General features: G+C 45.3%; 1 protein-coding gene across 1 annotated transcript; it reads left to right on the forward strand.

Annotated features, from left to right (window-relative positions):
• Window positions 1–7,909: 7,909 nt before the first annotated feature.
• CSUI_002705 (tyrosine kinase-like protein) lies at window positions 7,910–22,789 on the forward strand. The gene has a single exon (XM_068062904.1). It carries the CDS (start codon window positions 9,933–9,935, stop codon window positions 22,725–22,727), a length of 12,795 nt encoding a protein of 4,264 aa, XP_067925124.1. The 5' UTR covers window positions 7,910–9,932; the 3' UTR covers window positions 22,728–22,789.
• The last annotated feature ends 29 nt before the right edge of the window (window positions 22,790–22,818 follow it).

The following is a 22,818-nucleotide window of genomic DNA, read 5'->3' on the forward strand; positions in this document are numbered from 1 at the left end:
TCTCTCTTTTCTCTTTCTCTTCTTTCTTTTCTTTCCTTTCTACAGCTTGTAAGCTCACGCCTTCGTCTTTCTTCGCGCACCTACGCATATTCATGTATATGCGCACATACACGTATACATTTCTGTATTCATCTTCATATATAGATAGCGTCTATCTGCTCTATGGCTATACACACAGTATCCAATATATGCATATAGATGGTGATGAGGTGATCTATACAGTTATATATCTATAGGTGTATGTATATATATCTATGTATGAATGTATATTTGTCCATGTATGTAATTGTATGTGCCAGCAAGGTATGCTGAATAAGAGGGAGTGTAAGATGAAGCAGGTCGATCCTCCGTGAACGGTTTTATGTATGTTACGAATGTCATCTAACTTTTACCAGACAGAGGAAGAGACAGAAAGCTAGAGAGAAAGAGAGAGAGAGAGAAAGGAGCTTTCTCATTTGGAAAATAGATGATAGAGGATGATGGATGGCGTAATAGTCATGCTGACGAGGAGAAAGAGTATATGTCTTTCTTATTTGTTCTCTTCTTTTCTCTTTCTTTCTGTCTAGGGTGTAAGGATTCTCCTTCTTAAGAAGAAGAGAAGAAGATGGATTCTTCTCATAGTCTCTTGCGCAGTGTACGCACACCTGAGAGAGTTGTGCTTTTGATATGTTGATCGGTCTTTCCACGATCGGGTCTCGATCTTTTCTTTTCTCTTCTCTACCAGGGCGTAAGTCTCTCTTCTTCGTTCTTACATAAGAGTCTTCTGTCTTCTTCAATCTTCTTGGCGTTTCACACAACTTTCCTTCGTCTTCTCTTCTCGTGGTCGAGAATCCTTTTCATTCCTACACACACGCATGCACATATAGGCTGTCATGCAGCTCACTCATTCTTAGACAAAGTTGTCTTTCTCTGAAACAAAAAGACCCTTTTCTTCTTCTTCTTTTTATCTATGGTGGTTATCTTGGGAACATCTCCTCTCTATTTATCTCTTTCGAGAGAGATAGAGAGTTAAAACGATATATCATGAGCCCATCTGAATCTTCTTCTTTTTCTACGGGCGTAGTAGCAGTAGTAGTCCGCGTGGCTATTGTAGTGGTAGGTGTAGGTCTACTAGTGCTGCTTTGATGGCACTGCCTGCTGAGGTGTGGCAATTAATCTATCTATCTATCTATCTCTCTACTACTAAGATGTTAGGCTCTTCGATCTCCCTTCCTATGCGACTTCGATGCAAAGAATGAACAAGTCCGTTTATCCTCCTTCTCGTCATTCTTCTCTTCATTTCTCTTTTGTCTTGAAGAAGAAAGACATTCTCCACATCCTTTTTAGCTATCCCCTTCTCTTCTTGTCTTTTCGCCATGTCTCTCCAACGACGACAGCACGTAAGAATTGCAAACATAGGAGATAAAAGAAAGACAGGATAAGCCGGGTCACTCTATCAATCTTTATCTATCTATCTATCTTTAATCTATCTATCTATTTATCTTTAATCTATCTATCAATCAATCTATCTATTTATCTATCTATCTTTGATCTATTTTTCTCTCACTTTGAGGCGGCGACGTGATGAGGCTCCGCGTCTTCTCGCCGATTTGTCAGAAGATTAGCGGGCGATACTCTCTGTTGCTCTAGTAGCTCCTTCTTCTTCTTCTTTCTCTTTTCTCTCCGTGAAAAGAACACGGGGAAGATTCCTTCAAGGAGGGACATATGTCTAGTCTGTGTAGGTGTTAGGAGTGGCTGAGAGAAACAACGCAGGAAAGAGAGAAAGAAAAGTAGGGGGATATGAGAAGTTGTCTAATACGATGCATGCGCATGCAGTGCAGATGTCTGATCCAAGGAGGAAAGGATGGAGAGGAGAGCAAGCACATTCTCTCACTGCCAGCTTTTCTTCAATGACAACTCCAACCCTACAGATGCATTCTTTCTCTCTTGCCTTCTCCGCATCTCAGAAGTACAGACGTGCTTCATTCTTCCTTTCTTTGCATGCATGCAACGATATATACATACAGATATATGTATATATATATATACATATGTATGTGTATATATATATATATATATATATATATGTATATGTGTGTGTATGTATTGGGGTATAGTGAGGAGGGGGGGATGTATGTGTGCGATGTGTGGCTTGTTGGTCTTTTGTTGTCCATGTGCTTTTGCTTCTTCTATCTCCTTGCGGCATTCCCGCAGTGAGTAAGGTCTCCTCATGATCCTAGGCTTTTTCTTTCTCTCTCCTCTTTTGCTAGTCTATTAAACGCATCACGCCATTCTTCTCCGTCGACACATGTGTACAGAGACCTCTATGTATCTATATGTGTATGTAGAAATAGACGAGCACACGTAGATGCGCTTGCATATATATTTCATATCTTCTTGGGGTCTAGGCGCATATGTAGGAGATATGATGGATGAATGAAGAGGAGACGTTCGCGTTTTCTTCTTCGTCGTCGTGTCATTTATGTTCCTCTTCTTTTCTTTTTCTTCTTCTGCAGATCGTGAGTTTCGTTTTTTCTTTCTTTCTCTCTTTTCTCTCTTTTCTTTCTTTTCTCTCTTCAATATAGGAGTATATTATCAGTCGTCTTGCACTTCCACAGGCAACTCCAGTGGCGTATATATATATGTACACATAAACATGCAAATGTAGGCCTTCATACGTATGTACATATATATATATATATATGTATATGCTTCTACTCTACGTCTCTCTGTAGGTATAGGGGGCGTGATAGAAGTGCGGTCAGGATAGCTGCTGAGAAGGAGGAAAATTCTCTTCTCTAAGCGATGAGCCAGTCTCTCTGTCCTCTCTGCTTTCTCCGTTAATAAGCCGACGTAGCTATCATCGTCTATGCGGGCGTATATTTTGAATCTGTCGATCAACAGAGAGTAAGTTGTAGATGAGGAAGTCTCTTAAATGCAGTGTAGTTACACCCGGGGCTTGTGAATATTTTTCATTATGCTTGCAGATCTCTCTTCTGAGAAATGAGAGAGAGAAAGAGATGAATTTCTATCATCTTTCCTCTGTATAGACTGCTTATAGGCTCATATCATACCAGAAGTCGTATGCATGAGAAACGGGGTCTATAAGGGACGTGCTTATGCGTGTGGATACGCTGCAAGGGTAACGAAAGAGGGAGAAGAAAGAGAAATGTCTTCTTTCGCTCTCTCTTTTTCCGCGCACTTGCCTGGCTTGACTCTATACACATGTCTCCTAGGACTCCTGCTACAAGCGTTTCAGGTATATCTTAGAGAGATCTGTCTATCTGTCTTCAATCTATCGATCTTTAATCTTTCTATCTCTAATCTATCTGTCTCTATTGTATTTATCTTTAATCTATCCATTCGGACGTGTCCTTTGTGTTGTGTCTGCTTATCTCTTCTTGCTGCTGCTCTTCTTCTTCCTTCTTCTTCTTCCTCTTCCTTCTTGTCGATTGCTGGTGTGGCTATACAAATCGATGCTCGTCTCAGTCTTGGCTACTTTCTCTTTTCAGTTCGTAAGCTCTCAAATGACCTTCGGGGCAAAGTCCTTTGTCTATTCTTCTTCTTCATCTTCCCCATTCTCTCCCTCTTCCTTTTTCTCTTCGACTGTCTTCGAAAAGATAGAAGAAACTGCTGAGGGAGGAGACACTTTTCTGTCTAAGTTGTCAAGAGGCCAGTAGACAGAGAATCTTCTTCTCTCTTCTCCCTCCAAGGTGCTGTTTTGTCTTGTCATGAAGAAAGATGAGAAGAGTCGATAGAGTGCCTATAGACATCTAAGTGTATGTACACCTATGGATGAAGAGAGCGCCTTTTGATGCGTCTTTGTCTTCAGCCGTGAACTTCCTCATTATAGTGTTCTGAGAAGATCCGTTGTAAGTAGGCGCACTATCTTCTTCTCCTCTTTCTTTTCTGTCTTTTCGTATCATTATAAAGCCGGTAAGTTAAGAAGAAGCAGAAGAAGTTCTTCAGTCTGGAGTGTCTGCTGAGAAGGGCTTTCTTTCCCTTTGAGACTCCGGTCGAGGAGAGAAGTCACGATCCAAGCGAAAAGAAAGATGGAGAAAGAAAGTTAGACAGGGAGAGGCCATGAAAGAAAGATCGACCAAGACAGACAGAGAGAGAAAGAGAGAGAGGAAAGGTCGTCTCAAACTTATCGACTGAACGGAGAAGAGATAAGAAAAGCAGAAGAAGAAGTGATATAATTAGCTTTCCGTGCTTTCTTTCTTTCTTCATGGATGAGAGATAGAATGAAACCGAATTACATGAGTGTATGGAGAATGAGGATTTCAATAGTAGAGGGCTGTAAGCTCCTACGTAAAGAGAAGAAGAAGATCATGATGGTGGGAAAAGAGGTCGGTCTCTTTTGTCTCTTCTTGTCGTATTTCTCTTGGAGTAGTACTTCCATCTCTCCTTGAAGTTCTTTCAACTCTTCTTCAACTTCTGTGGTCTCGCAGGCGGTAAGGAGGAGGAGGAGGGATTCGTATACACAGACAGACAGTGTGTCGACTATTACCATTATTATGATTTATGTACACCTACGGTCCTTGAAGTGCCATACAAGCTTCTCTCAGAGAGAACTACAAACCTCTCTCCTTTCTTCAGTCCTCTCTCTTTTTTCTCTCTCCCTCTCCTATCTATCTCTCTTTAATCTATCTATCTATCTTCAATCTATCCGTCTATCTATCTTTAATCTATCTATCCGTCTATTTCTTTGTTTTCGATGTGGTTGTCTGAAAGAAAGGAAGACGATTCTTTTTGCGAATGAAAAGAATGAGACTTCTGTCTGATTCTTTCCTCACAGGAGAGAGGATAGACAGCTAGATAGATAAGAAAGAAAGAGGGAAAGAGGAAAAGTCTCGGGGCGACGTCCTGTTGAAGCTACGAAAGAACAAGATTGCCTGAAGAAGGGAAATTCTTATATGTATTTTATCTCTCGCTTCTTTCTTGTTCACATAGATAGACAGATAGCGGTAGATAGAGGGATCCTTCTCCTCCTCATTTATAGCATCATTATGAGTACTACGAAACCATTCAATCAGACGCAAGAGCAGTCGAGGTGAAGGAGAAAGAACTCTTTCTTACGGATTGCCACGCATGTCTTTTCTTCTTTCGTCTCGAGCGCTTTTGACAGATAAATAGATAGACAGATAGATGGTCATGTATGTATCCTTTCTCTCTTTCTCCAGACACACACACAAAGAAAGTATATGCCCTCGTACTCTCTCCTTCTCTCTCGATATCTCTATCTTTCTCTTCATTCTCTTGATCCCGAGATATGTTTTTCTTTCGCATGCAAGCAGAAAGAGAGGATAGAAGAGGATGCTCTCTCATCTTCGTCTCATCACTACACCTATCGTCTCCTCGGTCATTCCGTAGACATACGTGAAGAAAACGGGCTGCAGCAGAAGAAGGTACAAGTGTCTGGCTGATCAGAAGAGAAACAGACTTCTTCCACTTTCATTGATAGAATGATACGGTGCTGATACTAGGAGATTCTCGTACACCCGTGTTCCTCTCTTTCTTCTTAGTCGTCTCACAGACGATATGAGAGGACACTACCCTGTTTAGAAGAGATAGCGCTTGAGCAAGCTGTTGAAGATAGACGAAAGATGAGAACAAGACTAGAGACAAGAGACAAACAGACAGAATGACTGATCGAGTGATCGGCTAGCTGATTGATGGCAGTTTTCTCCTCTCTTCTTCCTAGGGGTAGGGCAACCAACAGCTAAGCGTCCTGACTCCCGCTGCTCGTGTATCAGTTCGCTATGCTTGAGATTCATCATTCCAGCAGACAAAGAGGAAATTTATCTATCGATCGATCTATCTATTCTCCATACATCATCTTGTTGAAGAGCACTTAGGTCAGGGGCGGCGCTTAAGACACACACAGGCCTTCCTCAAACTTCACTTGTTTGCGAAAGAAGAAGAGAGGATGAGTTCGTAGAGAGAAGGACAGAGAGTCTCGCCTATTGACATCTCTAGGGATGTTGTAGGAACGACGGACACATGCCTCTACATATCTATGTCTACTAAGATACTTCAAACGCGCGCTGTTCTGGTATACAACGACGGAATTGAGCGGTAGTGTGGGGAGATGATAGATAGAAGTGATAGAGAAAGCGAGAAAGAAAGAGAGAGAAATGAAAAGAAAAGAAGACGGAACGAACGCGATAAAGAGACGGAGTGTGTCTAGTGCGGCTGTTTCTCGAATCTTAGAAGTACTCAGGTTCCAAAGAAGGAGAAAGGGTAAGAAGAGAAGTGAGTTCTATTTCGTATTCGACGTAGGTAGAGTCTCTTCGATGTTGTGATTGCATCGAGAGAGGTGAACATACAAAAGTAGATGTGTCTTTTCTCTTTCGAACTACGTATTGAGAGAAGTCTTCTTATGAAAAGTCACCGTGTGATCGTAGGAAACATGGGGAAACCTTAGCGTTGCTATCAGAGGGAATCACTCAAACACTTCTGCTGATAGGGGGCTAGCCAAGAGAAGATAGAGACGACTGCTGGTTGCTAGGGAGTGTCAGCCGTACTCCCGTTGCTGTAAGATGGATGGCGGTGTTTTCAAAGAATGTAAAGAAGATGATTCTTATGAACTGAGAATACAAAGGAAAGAGAGACTTTCAAAGGCTAGACATGCAGTATGAGAGACAGACAAAGAAGGGTCTGCATTGTCGCTAGGAAATCTCCGTCCCGCGGAGTTCTATCGACGACGTGGATGAGGAATCGAAGAGGCCTTCCAAAAGTGATCCCTTGTCACCCTCACTCTGTTTATTAGATCAGAGGTGCGTTGACGATCCGGTGTGTTCATGTGAGAGACACCACCAACGACAATAGCCCTTCTTGTTTGGCGAGAATAGAAAGTAGATCTGACCCTCTGAAATTGAGTGTCTATGTAGGTGGATGGCTACCTTTCTGGTATGGGTCGATCCCTCTCTGGTGTACCCGTGAAGCATTTACAATACCAAGAAAAAGTTAAGTCTCTTCTTGTCTCCGCTCAAGCAACCGTGACTACGTTTCTTTCATCACGATTCTGGTCGATGAAAGGAATCGATTGTTACTCCGGTAGATCGGTACAATCCACACTGACAAGAAAAGTAGAAGAGACAAAGAAGAAAAGAAAGCGAAGCCGCAGAAGAGCAGTTCGCGTTTGCTGTCTTTTCGAGTTAGCGAAGGAGAGACAGTCAACTTTCCGGAGTATGAGAGATCTGCAGGACCATGTCTGACGAAGTGAGGTCATGCATTTCAGCAGGAATTCCCGTGCGTTGGCTTTATGGCCGAGATGGGTGGAGGGGGTGCTAAACAACTCCGACTAAATTCACGACTAGACCGACTAAACGTCCACTATACCGTAGTCTAGTCGACACCATCACTCGAGTGTATGTACATAGGGATCAATTGACAAATGACTGAACCGTGCTCTCTATTGTATTTCCTTGAATTCGCTCTTAGACCAACTACCACCTTCTTTCTTCAGATCACAAGATTACAAGCAACATTCCTTCTCCATTTCTCTAACCTAACCCGTCAAATGATCCGCAGGAAGACGTTCTATACCGGAGACTCTACTTCCTCGTGTCCTTTTCGATAAAACTCTCTCATTCGCTAAGCTAATCGACCCAAGAATGGATCTGATGAACTTCCTCTTCTCTGACCAGAGAAAAAGGACTTTCGTACGTTACCCAAGCATCATGATCACCTATAGAATCCCCCCCCCTCCACCCCCCTTCTTTCCACACATCATCACCACTCGCCGGGCCTCTGTAGAAAGAGAAAAACAACGAAGAAGCCGTGAGTCAGTCATTCGCCCTATACATGCGATCTTCTTCCCTACAGCTGGCGTGGTAGTAGTTGGAGGAGTAGCCTAGTAGTGGATAGGCCTATGTATGAACGGTGTACAAAGGGAGAATCGTAGAAAGAGAGAGAAAGGTGAGTCGGTCGATAATAGACTCAAGAAGAACGTAGAACTCGAAAAGTTCACAGCCCCCCTTATTTTTGTCTTATTCATTAGACAAGAAAAGAAGAAGAAGAGAAACCAGTAGAGATATCTTTGTTCCGCTATTTTTTTTTCTAAAAGAACGTAATCTTTTCATTTCCTGAGTGATTTCTTTGAAGAAAGATCACAACTCCTGACCGGCTTTACTGCTCTCTCTCTCACTCTACTCCTTCCTTTCTGATCGAAGCTCTCCGGTGAGGTTTCATTTCGTAGACTGATGTGCTTTGTTTAGAAGAATTAAGAACTAAAGGACCGGAGAAACACCGCCTTCATTGCTCCGTGATAGCCATGTCAAGTCATGTCTCCCTCAATCTTTCTCTTCAAAGTCTGTCCCTTGTCATCCCTTTGCTCCGCTTCTTTTCTCTCTCTTCGATAGCAGTCGCCCGTTCATTTCCCTCTTGCGCTCTTCTCAACTAATCTTCTGCTATCTACGATCTTTTCTTCCCCTTCTTTCTTCTTTTGAAGACGGAATAGTAGTTGAGTCAACTGCAGAACTCCTTCAACTCATCGCATTGCCAGCGTGGGTCTCAGGTGTATGTACACCCCGGCAACTTCCCGTTCTCTTTTTGGAGTTGAGTGATGAGGGAGAATTCTTCGTGACATGCAGTAGCGGTCTCTCTCCTTCTGGGGTGGAGTTTTTCTCCAATAAGATTTAGAATTCTTTTTTCTTTTTCTTTCTCTCAGCTCTTCTTCGTGTTCGTCCAAAAGATTGAGCTGAAAGAGTCAGATCCTTCCCTTTGTCATTCTCATCTTCTTCTTAAGCTCATTCCGATCGATCTACGTTCACGCCGTTGAATTTACTACAACTTCTTGCTGTTTTCTTCTTCTCCTTCATCTGCTTTTCAGAATTCTCTCCCTCTTTTCATCTGAACAGCCACTCATCAGTGGCTTTCTTTCTTATCTTTTTCTTACCTCCTTTCTTTCTCTCTCCCATTCCTTCTCCGCAGTCTCTCACTCTCTTCTTTCTTTCTTTCTTCCTTTTGCATCCATTGCACATTGCCGTCTCTCCTGTGTATCTTTCCTCTTTGTCACCTCGTTCTCTGTTCTTCTTTTTCTCCTTCTTTAAAGATTTCTTTCTTTTCCTCATAGCAGCGTTTTTCCTTTCTTTCTCCCCGATCTTTTCTTTCGCTGATCCTCTCGTTAATTCTCTATCTTGACGACTTGTGTGTATCTCCTCTTATCTTATTTCCTGTTGGCGACTTTTCCTTTACAGTCTCTTCTGCCTCTACTTCTCGGGGGCTGTCGCGTGATCTTCTCTTCTCTTCTCTTGTCTCAATTGAAGAGAGAGGGAGGAGAAGGAGGAGAAGAGGTTCTGAATGAAGCAGAGATTCTCCTGAGAAGCACTTAATCCCTTTTCGCTTGTCTTCATTTGTCTACACACTCAGAGTCCAACTTTTTCTTCCTCTTTCTTTTCCAAGCAAGTCAGAAAGAAGAAAGCGAATTCATTCAACTGCGATTCTTTCTTCTTTTTCGTCGTCTTACCATGCGTACAGGATCTTTTTGATTCTTCTCTCATCCAAATCTTCAAGATGACGCCTGTTCTTTTTCTTGTCGCTCTCTATTTTCCTTTCTCTCTCTCTATGTCAGACACCTTAAGGCTGTCTTTCTTACTCTCTTTCTCTCGAGCAAGAGCTCGGACTTGGCGACGGTCCTTCTACGAAATGAGCCACCCTCACGTTGGCCATGACTAACACCTCTACCTTCTTTCTCACTTTAGATAAAACTTTCTCTATGTATTATCTCTCTATCCGATGTTGATCTATCTCTCTATCGTATATGCCTATTTGAATCGTCGACCTACCTATCAATCTACTTCTGTCTGTCTTTCAGAAGAAGCATTCAGGTGTATTTATACATCTTTCTCCTCTCTTTCTTCTTCCTTCTCTCGCTTTCTTTCTCAACGTCTCTTCACCACATCATCGTCCATCTCTCTGTCTCTTCTGTCTCCACATGAGTCTCCAAGATGAAGGGCAGAACTTCTCCAAGAAAGCATGGAGAGACGAAGCGGCGTGAGAGTATTGGACGAGAAGGAGAGATAGTCCATTCTGAAGAAGGTTTTCTGCATGAATCTTCGATTTCGCCAAGTCATTTCTCTCGTTCTTCTTCATCTTCGTCTTTTCGATCTTCTCCTCCTCCTGGTCCTCGTTCTCCTCCTCAAGATGAAGATGAAGAAAAAAGAGAAGATTCTCATCCACATCATGGCGTCGATTCTTATCCTTCTCTTCGACAGCAGAAGACTGCTCCTCCTTCTTCTTTACGCCACCGAACATCCGATATCTTGTCTCCCTCTTTTCATCTTCCTTCTTCTTCTTCTGCCTCTTCTTCCTTTCCCTATCCGTCTAAAGAGTCTTCTGCGTATTGCAAATCTTGCGGAAGGCGTCGGCGTGCGACGATAGGCTCAAGAAGTGACACTCGTGAGGAGAATAGCAAGACGATTGAAGAGAGCATAAGAAGACATTATTCTCCTTCAGATCTCCACTCTTCTTCTTCTATTTCTTATCAACCTTGTTCTCCTCACCCTTCTCTGCCTTCATCGTCTTATACAAGAAGAGCCGATTCTGTCACACAGCCCCTTTCTTCCTCTTGTCTCTCTTCAGCAAGTCCACCTGTCTCCTGGGGGCGTCGTACCTTGTCCCTTGTCAATTTCTTCTCTCAGTCTTCTCCTTCCTCTTCTTCCTCCTCTACAGGAGTCAGTCGAAGTACTAGCCACACTCTTAGTCAATCAGGTCACGCTCGACCTACTGAGATAAATCCAATCCCTCTTTCTTCTTCTTCTAATCTTCAAGCACCTGGAGATTATGGAAGAAGAAGAAGAAATGAAGATGATAGCGGCAAAGGGGGCATGAAGGTGGTAGCAGGAAAGACGGCGAGGAACAGCGGAAGGCTCTTAGTGACTTGTTCATCTTCTCCTTCTATGTCTGAAGGAGAAGAATGTAGAGAAGAAACACAAGAAGGAAAGAGAAGAGAAGTCAAGGACAGAGAAACGCCTTTTTCTTCTTCTTTCTCTTCTTCGTTACATCAGCAAGGGGGCAGGAAGGGCGAGGGGGGAGCTCCCGAGCCACCTCGTCCTTTTGCTAAAAGTGGAGGAAATTATGTCCCTTCTTCTAGTGTTCCTCCATGGGATTGTCGAACCTCTCCTACAGCGAAGGATGTTTTCTTCTTATCAACTAAGAAGAAAAAAGAAGAAGAAAGAGCAAGAGACGAAGGAGAAAGAGAAGAAGAACACCTTCTACCAGGTCGAAGACATTCATCCTTCTTTCGCGGCAATGTCTGTCAAACATCTTCATTGTCATCTCTTTCATCATTACCGGCTCAAACCGGACCTCTGCAGAAGGATCAAAAAGAAGAAGATCGTCTTCCCCCCTATCCACCCCGCGCCTCTCCTCATATGTCAGATCGTATGTATCCACCTCCGTCACATCATACTCAATCACGTTCCTCTCAGCCTTCTTCCGCTTCTTTTCATCCTTCTCATCCTTGTGAGGTCCCTCCTTTCTCTTCTTCTCCTTCTCGCGGGGGGGATGACGTTTCTTTCCTTCATAAGAATCCACACCCTCCAGGAGTTCGAGACAGTCATCATAGTCATAGTAGTAGTAGTAGCAGTCATGCTAGTCGTGAGAGGCTCGCCCCCGTCTATACAGGGCCTTCAAACGCGAGACCGCCGCGGCCTTTAGATGGACCAGAGAGAGGAAAGCGTTCCTCTCGGCGTCTCTACACTGAGCCGTCTCGAGGAGCCCCCGCAGCAGCAGCGGCTTCTCGAGAAAGTGACGTCTCGACTCTGGCTTCGAGCCCTAAGACCATGTCCTCCTTTCTAACGAAGTTCTTTTCAACCTTCTCAAGATCAAGTACCGGAGATGTAGCAACTACGGGGGATACCACAAGATGTGAAGGAGAGCGGGGAGGTCTGGCGTCTTCTTCATCTTTTGTATCTTCTCAGAATGCTGAGAAGCCGACGCTCTTTTCCTCCTTCTCCATCTCGGGGGGGTCTCGCCGATCTTCACGAGACGAAGCTCAACCGCATGCGACGACCTCTCTCATGGTCTCTTCTTCATCTTCCTTTCCGAGAAGGCAACAAGAAGGAGAAAGCTTTGAAGAAGGGCGAAGGTGTGGAGAGACTCTTCTTCGACAACGAGAGGGAGAAGAGAAGAGAAAAGAAAGAGAAGAAGATCAAGAGCAAAGAGGAGGAAGACTCTCTATGACAAGCAGTACAGCAACATCATCTACTACAGGTGTCGGAGGCGGGAATGTTTATGCCAACTCAACATCTGTAGGTGGTAAAGAATCTCAATATTCCTTTTCCCCTTCCCCTTCTTCTTCTTCTTCTTCTTCTACTTCTTCTTCGTTCGTACGTAAAGATAGCCTTAAGACTAGGAGCTCTCTCTCTTCTTTGATTCCCTCTTTATCTCCTTTCGCCTTCTATAGAAACAAACTCAGCGGCAAGAATGCGAGCCTCCACACAAACCAAGAAAGAAATGCCCTCGGCACGGCTGTCTCCTCCTCCTCTTCATCTTCATCTTCTTCATCTCCTCTAACGATGAGTAATAGTAATACTAGTAGTACAACTACTACTACTATGACTCGAAGTAGCCAACCTTCTTCTAACGTCTCTAACGGTGCTGCTACCTTTCATCATAGCGGTAGGCGGAGAAGTCTTGACGGCAAAGGGGGAGGAGAAACGAGTCGGGAGACTGTCTTCTCCAATCATCATCTTTCCTCCTCGTCCAACTTGAGCTCCAAGAATCAGCCTTTTCTGTCTGAGAAAAAAGGCAATGGACCCTCACCAGGAATAGGAGGAGGAGGAGGCCGTGGGGCGACTCGATCTCCCTTCACTTCATCTTTCCTCTCAGGTCAAGCAGAGACGACAGTGCAGCCACTGATCGTCTATGATACAGGGGGAGTAAATATCGAAGTCGCTGTGGATCCGTCTCATCCTTCCCTGTTACTTGGAACGGCTACAGGTCTCTTCACATGTATCGAAGGCGGCGATGGTGACGTTGCTGCTGAGTTGATCGGTCAGCAGCAGGCTTATGGCGACGGGGCTGGGGGAAACGAGAGTCGAGGAAGTTCTCTAAAGGAACAGAAGAGTCATGGCTTCTCGGGGGATAGACGAGGAGAAAGACGGAGAGGCTTAAGAGGAGGTAGAGGTTTGAGAGGTTCCAGAGGAGAAGAGAGGGGGAGAGGAAAGGATGGGGGTGACCGTGCTATCATAAGACAGGATGATGAGAAGACGTCTCATAGTGCTACGAGGCCATTCTCTTCATCTTTATCTCATTGTGCATCTTTTTCATCCACACGGCGTGCTGGAGAGGGGGACCCAAGAGAAAAAGGGGGGAAAGGAAGATCAAGTTATCCTGAAGCTGTCATGCCTTCCACGTCATGTCTAGGAAGAACAGGAGGCGGCGGGAGTTGTACGGGACACCCTAATGCACTCGAGCCGAGTGTCGATTCATCGATGCAGATGATGGCTAGTAGCAGTAGTAGTCACAACGGCAATTATACTAGTGAGACAGCGGGAGGAGAGCCAAATGAGGTGGAGAGAATAGCAGGCGCCTCTCCATCCGCGTCATGGAGAGATGCCAAAAAGGTCACAGAGAGAGCGCCCACAACAAGTGCGTCAAGTCGCAGCTCGGGAAGATACATAAACCATTCTCAGTCCTTGCTAGCACAGCAGCTAGAATCGTATACATCTTTAAACTCGATCTCTTCTGTCCTCTCTTCATCTTCAAATGCTTTCTCGCAGTTCCCTACGGATGATTCAAAACATGTTAGTCAGAACGTCACAGGCTTGTCTCACTTGCTATCGTCAGAGACTTCTCCCCCCATGGTCTTGTTAAAGGAGAGAGACGGGGGGGGGGGGGGAGAAGGGGGGGAGAGTTTTCTCTCTTCTTCTCCTGTTAGGGGAGGGAGTTTCGGAGCAGGGGGAGAACAAACTTGTTCTTCTATTGGGAGGGGATCTTCAGGTGATCTGCCCTCGTCTCCTGCGAGTATAGACAGAAAGAAATCGAACTCTTTCTTCTTAAGTCGGTTAAGCTCAAGAGATTCGGCGAAGGAAGATTCTCGAGGCCATGATTGCCGTCATCTTTCTCCCCGGGGCATGCAGAGAGAAGAAGAAAAAGAGAGAGAAAGAAGGAGTTCAGATAAGAAATATCTTGGTGAGGGAGCGGGGGGGGAAGGAGAAGGAAGTTCTCATGCAAGTATAGAAAGCTTCAACTCTGTCAACTCGTCTTCTTCTTTTCGGGAGAAAAGAGAAGACGGAGATGAGGCAGGTGGAAGAGGAATTGGCTGTTCTTCTTCTTCTTTTGTAAGCCGAAGCGGGCGGAACAAAGCATCTCCTCACGATCAAGGAAGAACTACCCCTAACTCATCTACAGGACCGACGTTTTCTTCCTCTTCATCTCCATCGTCTTCTTCAGGAGGAAGACAAGGTGCCTCATTGTTGTCTTCTTCTTCTTTTATGCCCCCAAAGACGTCATCTTCATCGGCGTTCTCTTCATCTTCTCTTCCTTCTGCCAATTTAACCACTACAAAAGCCGCTCGCTCATCCAACCCTCCCTCTTCTTCTTTCTCGTCTGCATCTCCTCCTCCTCCTCCTCTCTCTCCGCCTTCCTCTTCCTCTTCTCTTTATCTTCAACAGCAACAGAAGAAGAAGAAGGTCTATTATTACTATGGAGAGACAAGGCGCAATCGGCGGCATGGCTGGGGAATGCTTGTGAACGACGAGCGTTGCCTCTTAGAGGCGCAGTGGAACAACGACATTGTGCTGGGCTGGTATATCTGCTATCATGAGTATACCACGGAGTTTGGCTATCGCGGCCTTAACAGTGTCGCAGCTGTATCTGTGGCTAGCGACTCAAACTGCTTTATCGTCCCTGTCACTCCCCCCCCTCAGCATATCTCTCATGTGCAAGAGAAAGAGAGAGCAACCACGGGGAGAAGAACAAGAAGAAAGGAAGATTTGGAGAAGACAAGAGATCCCCACAAGATCGCCGGAAGTCAGAGTGATATATTTGAGGTGAAGAAGATGACTTCCCACACAGGAATCATGTCGTCTTCCGTTTCATTGTCGGAGAAGAAGGAGAAAACCTCCTCCTCTCCTTCTTCTTCTTCTCTTTCTTCTTCTTCTTCTTCTCTTCAAGGTTCTCATCAGAACGTTGGAGGAAAAGAAGAAGATGAGAGGAGAAGGGGAGATCTTCCTGTTGGCTCTTCTTCATCTCCATCATCATCGTCTTCTTGGTTGCTGTCTATGAGTAATAGTCAGAGTCGTGGGGGAAATCCATATCTTCATCCGAAAGCAAAAGAAGAAGGAGAGATGAAAGAGAGAAAGAGATTTCTCTCCAGTTCTTCTTCTCTCCTTCAACAAGCGGCGTCATCGATATGGGCGGGACTGAGAAGTCATAAGCGAAGTAGTACCGTGGCATCTGTCGTTTCTCAGAAAGGATCTTCTTCTTCTCTCTTCTCTTCTTCTTCTTTTCCTACGCCGAGTAGGCAAGACGATGATGTGGCCCCTCAGGGTGGGGGTGATAAGAAGAATGATCGAGACGAGGTGATAAAGAGGAAAGGAGAGAGAGATCGAGATGAAGATGAAGAAGAAGAAAGAGAAGAAAAAGAAGGAAGACTCGAGAGGGGTGAGGTAGGAGTTCATCGATCTTCTTATTCTTCGCAAGAGAATACAGCGGAAGGCCCGTCATCCCTAGAAGAGAATCGAATAGTAGAGAACTTACAGCAGCGTCACTCTCTCTCTCAAGAGGGGAAGGAAGATGAAGAAGAGATCTTACATGACCGTACGGTATGTCTCTCCAATACGACGACTTCCTTAAAGACAAGCGAAGAAGAAGAAAAGAGAAGAGAAGATCCTCATGTTCTCCAGGGAGAGAAGATCGGTAAGGACGGTGGAGAGAAAGAAGAAGAGAGAAAGGAAAAGACTTCATTCATCGTGAGACCTACAGAAAGAGAAGGGAAAGGAGCAGGAGGAGAGGAAGAGAAGAAGCTCCCTTATGAAGGAATTCTTTCACGAGCAGGCGAGAGAAGAATGAGAAGAAGGAAAGGCCTAGGGGCTCGAGGCTGGGTCTCTTTCTCATCTGGGGGAGAAGAGGGCGACCCTCATCATGAAGAGGAAGAAGAAGAAGAGTCTCGTAGAAACAGCTTTGTCTCTTCTTCAAACATGTTGCAAGAGAGAGAAAGAAGTCGGATAGAAGAAGAAGAAGAGAGAAGGAGGAGAAGTGGACAGAATCTCCCAGCTCCCCCCTCTCTTCCTCTTCACCCTCAGGCGATTCATCATCATTCTTCTTCTTATCATCATCCTCACAATAGTAGCCACCATTATGAAAGAAGAGATAAGGTTCTTTCTCAGGTACGCCGAGGCAAACAGAAGCATAGGACGATCCATAGTGGCACGGCCTTTACGATTACGATAACCGACTTGGAAGCGAATTCCGAGGATGATACATCTCCTCTCTCCATTCTTCCTTCTCGTTCTTCTCCTTCTCTTTCTCTCTCGTCTTCTTCACCTGGGTATGAAGTCGGGAAGGGGATGCGAGAGTGTCTTACAAGGCGAGGAAGAAGTGACGGAGAAGAAGAAAAGACAGAAATGCGAGAATCGCAAGAGATAAGAAGACGAGCTGAAGAAAGGTCTCATCCTCTCTTTGCACAGAGCCATAGCTGTGAGGGAACGGGCGGTTTTCTACGAGGAAGAGACAAGGAAGCAGGGGAGATACACTCGATAAGAGATGATACAGATAGAGGAGGAAAAGCAGAAGAAAGAGAGACGAAAAGTTTCGTGATAGAAAATGACCCTAAAGAAGAAGAAGAAGGTAATCATCATCAAAAGAAGAAGAAGACAACCATTCATAATGAAGGTGATCCTTTGGGAGGCCAGGTGCCTTCTCATCTTGTCAACTCTTCATCTTCTCCTCTCTCCTCTTCGTTCTTTCCTAAGAAGATCAAGACTAGAAGAATCACGTCTACAGCAGAGGCCGCAGCTTTAGCGGCTGCGGAGGTCGAAGAGAAGTTAGGCGGGAGACTTCCTTCTGGCTGGAGTAGTAGCCCCTCTGAAGATGAAGAGAGAATGTCTTCTTCTTTCTCCTTTTCTTCTTCCAGAAAAGGAGGGAGAAAACAAGGCCCTCTGTTTGAGAGAGAGAAAGAAGAGAAAGAGAAGCTAAAAGAAGAAGAGAACAAGAAGGAGAGATACAGAGATGATGATGATGATGCAAATGAGAGAGAGAGGGAAGCTTTAGAGGATGGAGAAGAAGAGGATAGAAAGATGAAGAAGAGTTCGACCAGTAGAGGAGAGGATCTCTCCAGTTCACGTCGTCTTCTCTTTTCGAGTCGAAGTACGAAGAAGAAGAAGAAGAAAGGTGAGGATGAAAATGGTCTTACGATACGTAGAGAGGAGGAAAGGAAGGAGAGAGTGTTGCAGGTACACCATGGAAGTATTGGTAGGGATAATGGCCCCCCTCCACTTGACACATCTTCTTTATCAAGTGACGATAGGAAGCATGAAGAAGGCGACTCGAGATATGAGAGAGAGAGAGCCGAGAAAGATCCCTTCTCCGCAACCAAAGATGAAGAGAGGGAAGGAGGAGTCGGACAAGAAGAAGATAGAGATGAAGAGAAGAGAGATGAGGGAATAAGAAGAGGAGAAAGAGAAGCAAGTCTGAAAGAAGAAGGATGGTCTCCAAGTAAAGAGGATCTCCTCCTGTCGCTACGAGACTCGTCAGCGTCATCCTCCTCTTCAGTGACTACTACTACTACTACGACGTCTATGCCTGTCGCCACGCCTTCAATCATTCAAGTAGGAAGCTCGGTAGATAGCCGTTCAGAAGATGACGCAGGGGGTTTCTTAGGCTTTGAAGGAGGAGGGGGCATCTCCAAGATTTCAGAAGAAGAAGGAGACGGTGAACAAGAAGAACGAGAGAATCTCTCGACTCCTTTCTCTCTCTCGCATCGCGATGAATCGGCGAATCTACTTGAAGATGACCCTGTCCGTATCACCCCCCTTCTCATACATGAGGAAGATGACAGAAAGCGAGAAGAAGAGACACAAGAGCAAGAAGAAAGAAAAGAAGGCAAGAAAGACACAACGCCTGGTCTCTTTCCTTCAAACGGTAAAGAAGACCACAAAGTTAAGAGAGGAAGAGGAAGAAAGAATACCACCGTTCAGGGTGGAGGTGGCGATGGCTCTACAGAAACAAATCAAGAAGAGAAAGAAGAAGAGGTGCCCTCGTCAACCCTTTACCAGAGCCATGCGAAGCTTCAGTCCTTCGTATCTTCTTCTTCTTCTCCTTTGTCTGAATCTCTTCATCCATCAGTGATCTCTCATTCTTCCTCAACAGAAGATCTTTCTTTCGCCTCTGTTGAAAGGAATGAAGATAGCATAAAGTCTTCACGTCCTTCTCCTAGAGGGAGACATGAGAAAGAAGAAGATCACAAGAGGGAGAGTCAAGCTATGGACAACGATGATCTAGCGAGAGATTGTGAGGCTCTTTCTCTTCTTCTTCATGGTCAGACAAAGGATGAAGGAAGAAGAAGAATTCGCACGTCTCATGAAACAAGAGAATGCCATCACGCTCACCATTCTCCTTCTTCTTCTCCTCCTCCTCTGTCTCCTCGCGCATGCACTTCACCTTCCGATGATAAGAAAGAGAGAGAAGGTTTGGTTGGAGATTCTTTTCTTTCTTGTTCTCATCAATCTTCTTCAGACCAGGAGGATGGTCGTGAGGCATCCCCCGATCGTATACAAGGCCAAGGACGGGAGAATAAAAGACAAGATGAAGGTGGAATTTCTTCTTCATTTTCATCCTCCTTCTCTACCAAACCAGAAGGAGAAGAAGAGAAAGGTGCTGGCGATGACGAGGTGCTTCCTCGTCAAGATGGGAATGAAGAGATCTCTTCTTCCTCTTCCTCTTCTTCATCGTCTTTCTCTCGTCCATCACGCCGTCGTCCATTGACATGTGTCCCTTGTGTCTCTACACCTCTGGCGGCTCGAGCTGCAGCGGCTCTTTCTTCTTCGATCTCTGGGGAGTCTGGGAGAGATGAAGAGGAAGGTGATCCTTTTCTTAAGAGATCACGTGAAGACAGAAGAGGAGATCCTCTGGAGAGAAATGAACGTTCCTTGGTGAGAGAAGAAAAAGAAGGCCACTTGAAGAAGCCGATGCTCTTATCGACCCCGTCAGACGATTTTGATCTAGCTGAGAAGCAGAGACGGCGGTTACGTCGCGGGTGCACATACCCCGAATTTACAACACAAGAGAATCCTGCGGTGATCGAGACTGTGCTATGTGAAGGCATTAGCCGAGGGAGAGGAGATCCTTCTCAGAGATCTAGTTTCCTCTCACATCATTTATCCAATTCTTCCTCTTTCTCTTTCTGCGGTCGAAGAGGAGGACCACAAGGAGAGCGAGATAGCCGAGGAGGTGTAGGCGATCATGTAGGAGGAAGTGACCGTTCTGCTCGTGAAGGAGAAGGAGAAGGAGGAGAAAGAGAGAGAAGATTTCGAGGGGCAGAAGATGATGATGAGGATGCTTTCTTTCAGGCGGCTTTTTGTCAGCCGTTTTACTTCTTAAGAGCATCCGATTCAACCAAGTGGAGTACGAATACCCTTTGTCAGTTTCTACGATTGATAGGGGTGGTTAAGGAAGCGTCTCTCTTCAAGCTCAATCGACTGTGTGGCGCAGATATCCCTACGTTAACTTCGAAGAAGCTAGCGGCAACAGGCATCACCGATCGATACGTCCGAAAATTCCTCCTTACCGTCTTTCGTTATCTCTGGTCTTGCTCTGATCATTTGGATCCTCTTCTCCCGGTCAACAGAAGGCATTTAAGAAGAAGAAGAAAGAGAAGAAAAGCGACAGGGGGGGGAGACGGAGAGGGAGAAGCGAGACAGGGTGTGAAGAGCAGCAGCCTAGGTAGAAAGGAAGAAAAGGGGGGTGCTTTTCTGCCTTCCTCGTCGTCTGAAGGAGGAGGCGGCGGCCGGGGAGTCAGAGAGGGCGGGAATTTCGAGAGAAGAAATACAAGAGATGCATGTAAAGGAGAAGGAAGAATGAGAAGACAAGAAGAAGAAGAAAAGAAAAAGAAGGAACTGGCGGAAGATAGCGATGATGACGGGGAGATCAAGATGATCGCATCGAAGGAAGTACGGGTGGGGAGGTGTATAGGAGGAGGGGGCTATGCTACGGTACATAAAGCTAAGTATAGAGGCATGGATGTCGCTTGCAAGATCTTCAAATATAAGCCGAATGGCATCTATGATCCAGGAGGAGAGGAAGAAGAAGAAGAAGAAAGAGAAAAGAGAAGAGAAAGGAAGAAAGAACCGGTAGAAGAAGGAAGACGAGGAGACGGGGATAGAGGAAAAGGAGGAGGAGGAAGAACAAGAAAGGAAGAAGAAGAAAGAAAAGAGGGAGGGGGCCTGATGCAAAGAATGACAGGAAGTCCAAGGGAAGAAAAGGAAGAAGAACGAAGCGAGGGAGGAGGAGTAGAGGGAAGAAAGGGAGGAGAAGAAAGAAGAGAAGAGAGATCGGATAGAGAAGGCGAAAGGAGACAGATGAAGAAGATGAATGGGGTGTCGTCGTCCGCATGGAATGCGATCGAAGGCCATCTTGTTGAAGAGAGAGAAGCAAAGGAGGATTTGAAGTCTTCTTTCTTATCATCATCTTCTCAGAATTCTCCTCCTCCTCTTTCTTCCCCCTCTTCTTCTTCTTTTCAAAGTGATCTCTACACTAAAGATCCCCCACGAGAGGTCCCTCTTCAGCAGCAGATCTCTCACGATTCTTATCCAAAGACAGAGGAGACGAAGAAGGGAGAGCAAGAGGATGGCTCTCGCTCGATGCTTTCTGAAGGAGAGAGGAGTGACGGCTATGATCAGCAGCAGAAGAAAGAAGGTCTAGAAGAAGAAGAAGAAAAGGAGGATGAAGAAGATGCCTTGAAGAAAATAAGGAAAAGAAGCCTCGAAGGAAAGAAGATTCCAGACCAGCACCTTTCTTCGCAGCTATCGCCCTCGTCATCTGCTCCTGCTGATGCTCCTCCTGGCCTCCGAGGTGGGGAATTCTGTCATATTCCTGACGAAGAAGAAGAAGAAAAAGAGAGATTAGGAGAGAATTACAGCCACCTTGGAGAGGAGAAAGGAAAGAGTGAAGAAAAGCATTTGAAGAATGAGAAAGAAGAGCAAGATGAGGAAAAGAATAGACAGACGGGATCATCGGGAAGATCAGGAGAGAAGAAGGAGAAGGGGGGTGTGTGTGAAGACGATGGTTCTTCTTCATCTCTCTTCTTCTCCTCTTCTACGACTTCTCAGAGAGGAGACCCTTCTTCTCAGCCCTGCGTGCGATCTAGGGACACGGCCACTCGGCCTTCTCATCTTCAAGAGACTTTTCTTCTTCTTTCTCATGAGCGAAATCTCTCTTCTTCATCTCTCACTAATCATATGAAACAGGATAGTCGTAGGAGGAGTGAGAATGATAAGAAGGGGGGGGAGAGACAACCCGATCATCTTCTCATCTCTGAAGAGTATCCTGCTTCTTCTTCTTCATCTTGTGCTTCTTCAAGCCTCTTCAAAACGCCGAGCAGTCCTTTACTTTCGCTATCTTCCTCACCTCTTCACCATGTCTCGGATTGTGTACATACACCTCAGTATGAAGATTTCATGTCTCCTTCGCAAGGAGATGAAGAAGAGGAAGAAGAAGAGGAAGACCGAGAAGGGAGAGATGTGAAACAAGATCAAGAGAGGGCAACTCGGAGAGAAGACAAGATCAAAGCAAGAGATCATCTTTCAGAGAAACAAGGAGAAAGACCAATGGAGAGGAAAGAAGAAGGAAGTGAAGAAGAAAGCAGCAAGAAGAGAGAAGATCTACAGGCGTCACCGAAAGAATCTTTTCTTCACAAGAAAGGCCTCACTTCTCCAAGAGATGTCTCTTCATCTTCATCGTCAATCCATACAATTAACAGCGCCTCTTCTTCTTCTTCTCCCCCTCCTGCTCTACAGAAGCCTTCTTCTTCCTGTACTTCCCGTCATGAATCTGATTTCCCTGAGAGAAATGGCGATGGAGAAGGAGATAATCTTTGCATGGAGAAGCGCGTCTTCTCTTCCACCTCATCGTCATCTACGACAGTAATGTCATCTCTTCCGAGTGTATTTCAATTGCATCGTGAAGAAGAAAATGAAGAGAAGAACAGTCTCCCTCTTCTGCCTAAGTCCACCAAGACCCTAGCCGAGCATGACAAGGAAGAGGAGAAAGAGAAAAAGCCAAAAGAAAAGAGAGAAGAAGGATCTTCACTCCCAGACCCACCTCCACCCCCGTCTCATCTCCCATCTCCAGTTGAAGAGAAAGAAGAAGAAGATGAGGAGGAGGAGGAGGAAAGACGTTCAAATAAGAAGAGCTCTTCCTGTTTACTTGCCTATAAGATCGATTGTTTTCGTTACTACCCTCAGCCTATCAAGCATCGCGACTACGAAGCGGATATTCTTGCGGCTCTTCAGTCGCACCCTAACATTATACGCCTCTATGGGAAATGCCACCTCCGCCCGGGCGAAGAAGCTCTTCTGATCGAATTTTGCAAGCTAGGAAGTCTCGATTCATNNGGGGGGGGGGGGGGGAGGCGGAAGTGGTATGATGATGATGCGGACACATCGATCTGCAGCTTCGATCGCCTCCGCCTCTTCAAGGAAAGTCTTCCTCTCACGACCCAAGCTCGTTCAGATCTTTTGTCAAGTGGCGAAAGGGATGGCGCATGTGCATTCGAGGCATATTCTCCATCGCGATCTTAAGTTGAGCAATATTCTTCTTCTCAATGAAAACCATGCTAAGGTAAGTAATCGACCGATTGAGACAGAAGGGAGGCGAGGTGTAGAAGGGGGG

The sequence above is a fragment of the Cystoisospora suis genome (assembly GCF_002600585.1).
Source record: "Cystoisospora suis strain Wien I chromosome Unknown contig_1122, whole genome shotgun sequence".
Taxonomy (NCBI): Eukaryota; Apicomplexa; class Conoidasida; order Eucoccidiorida; family Sarcocystidae; genus Cystoisospora; species Cystoisospora suis.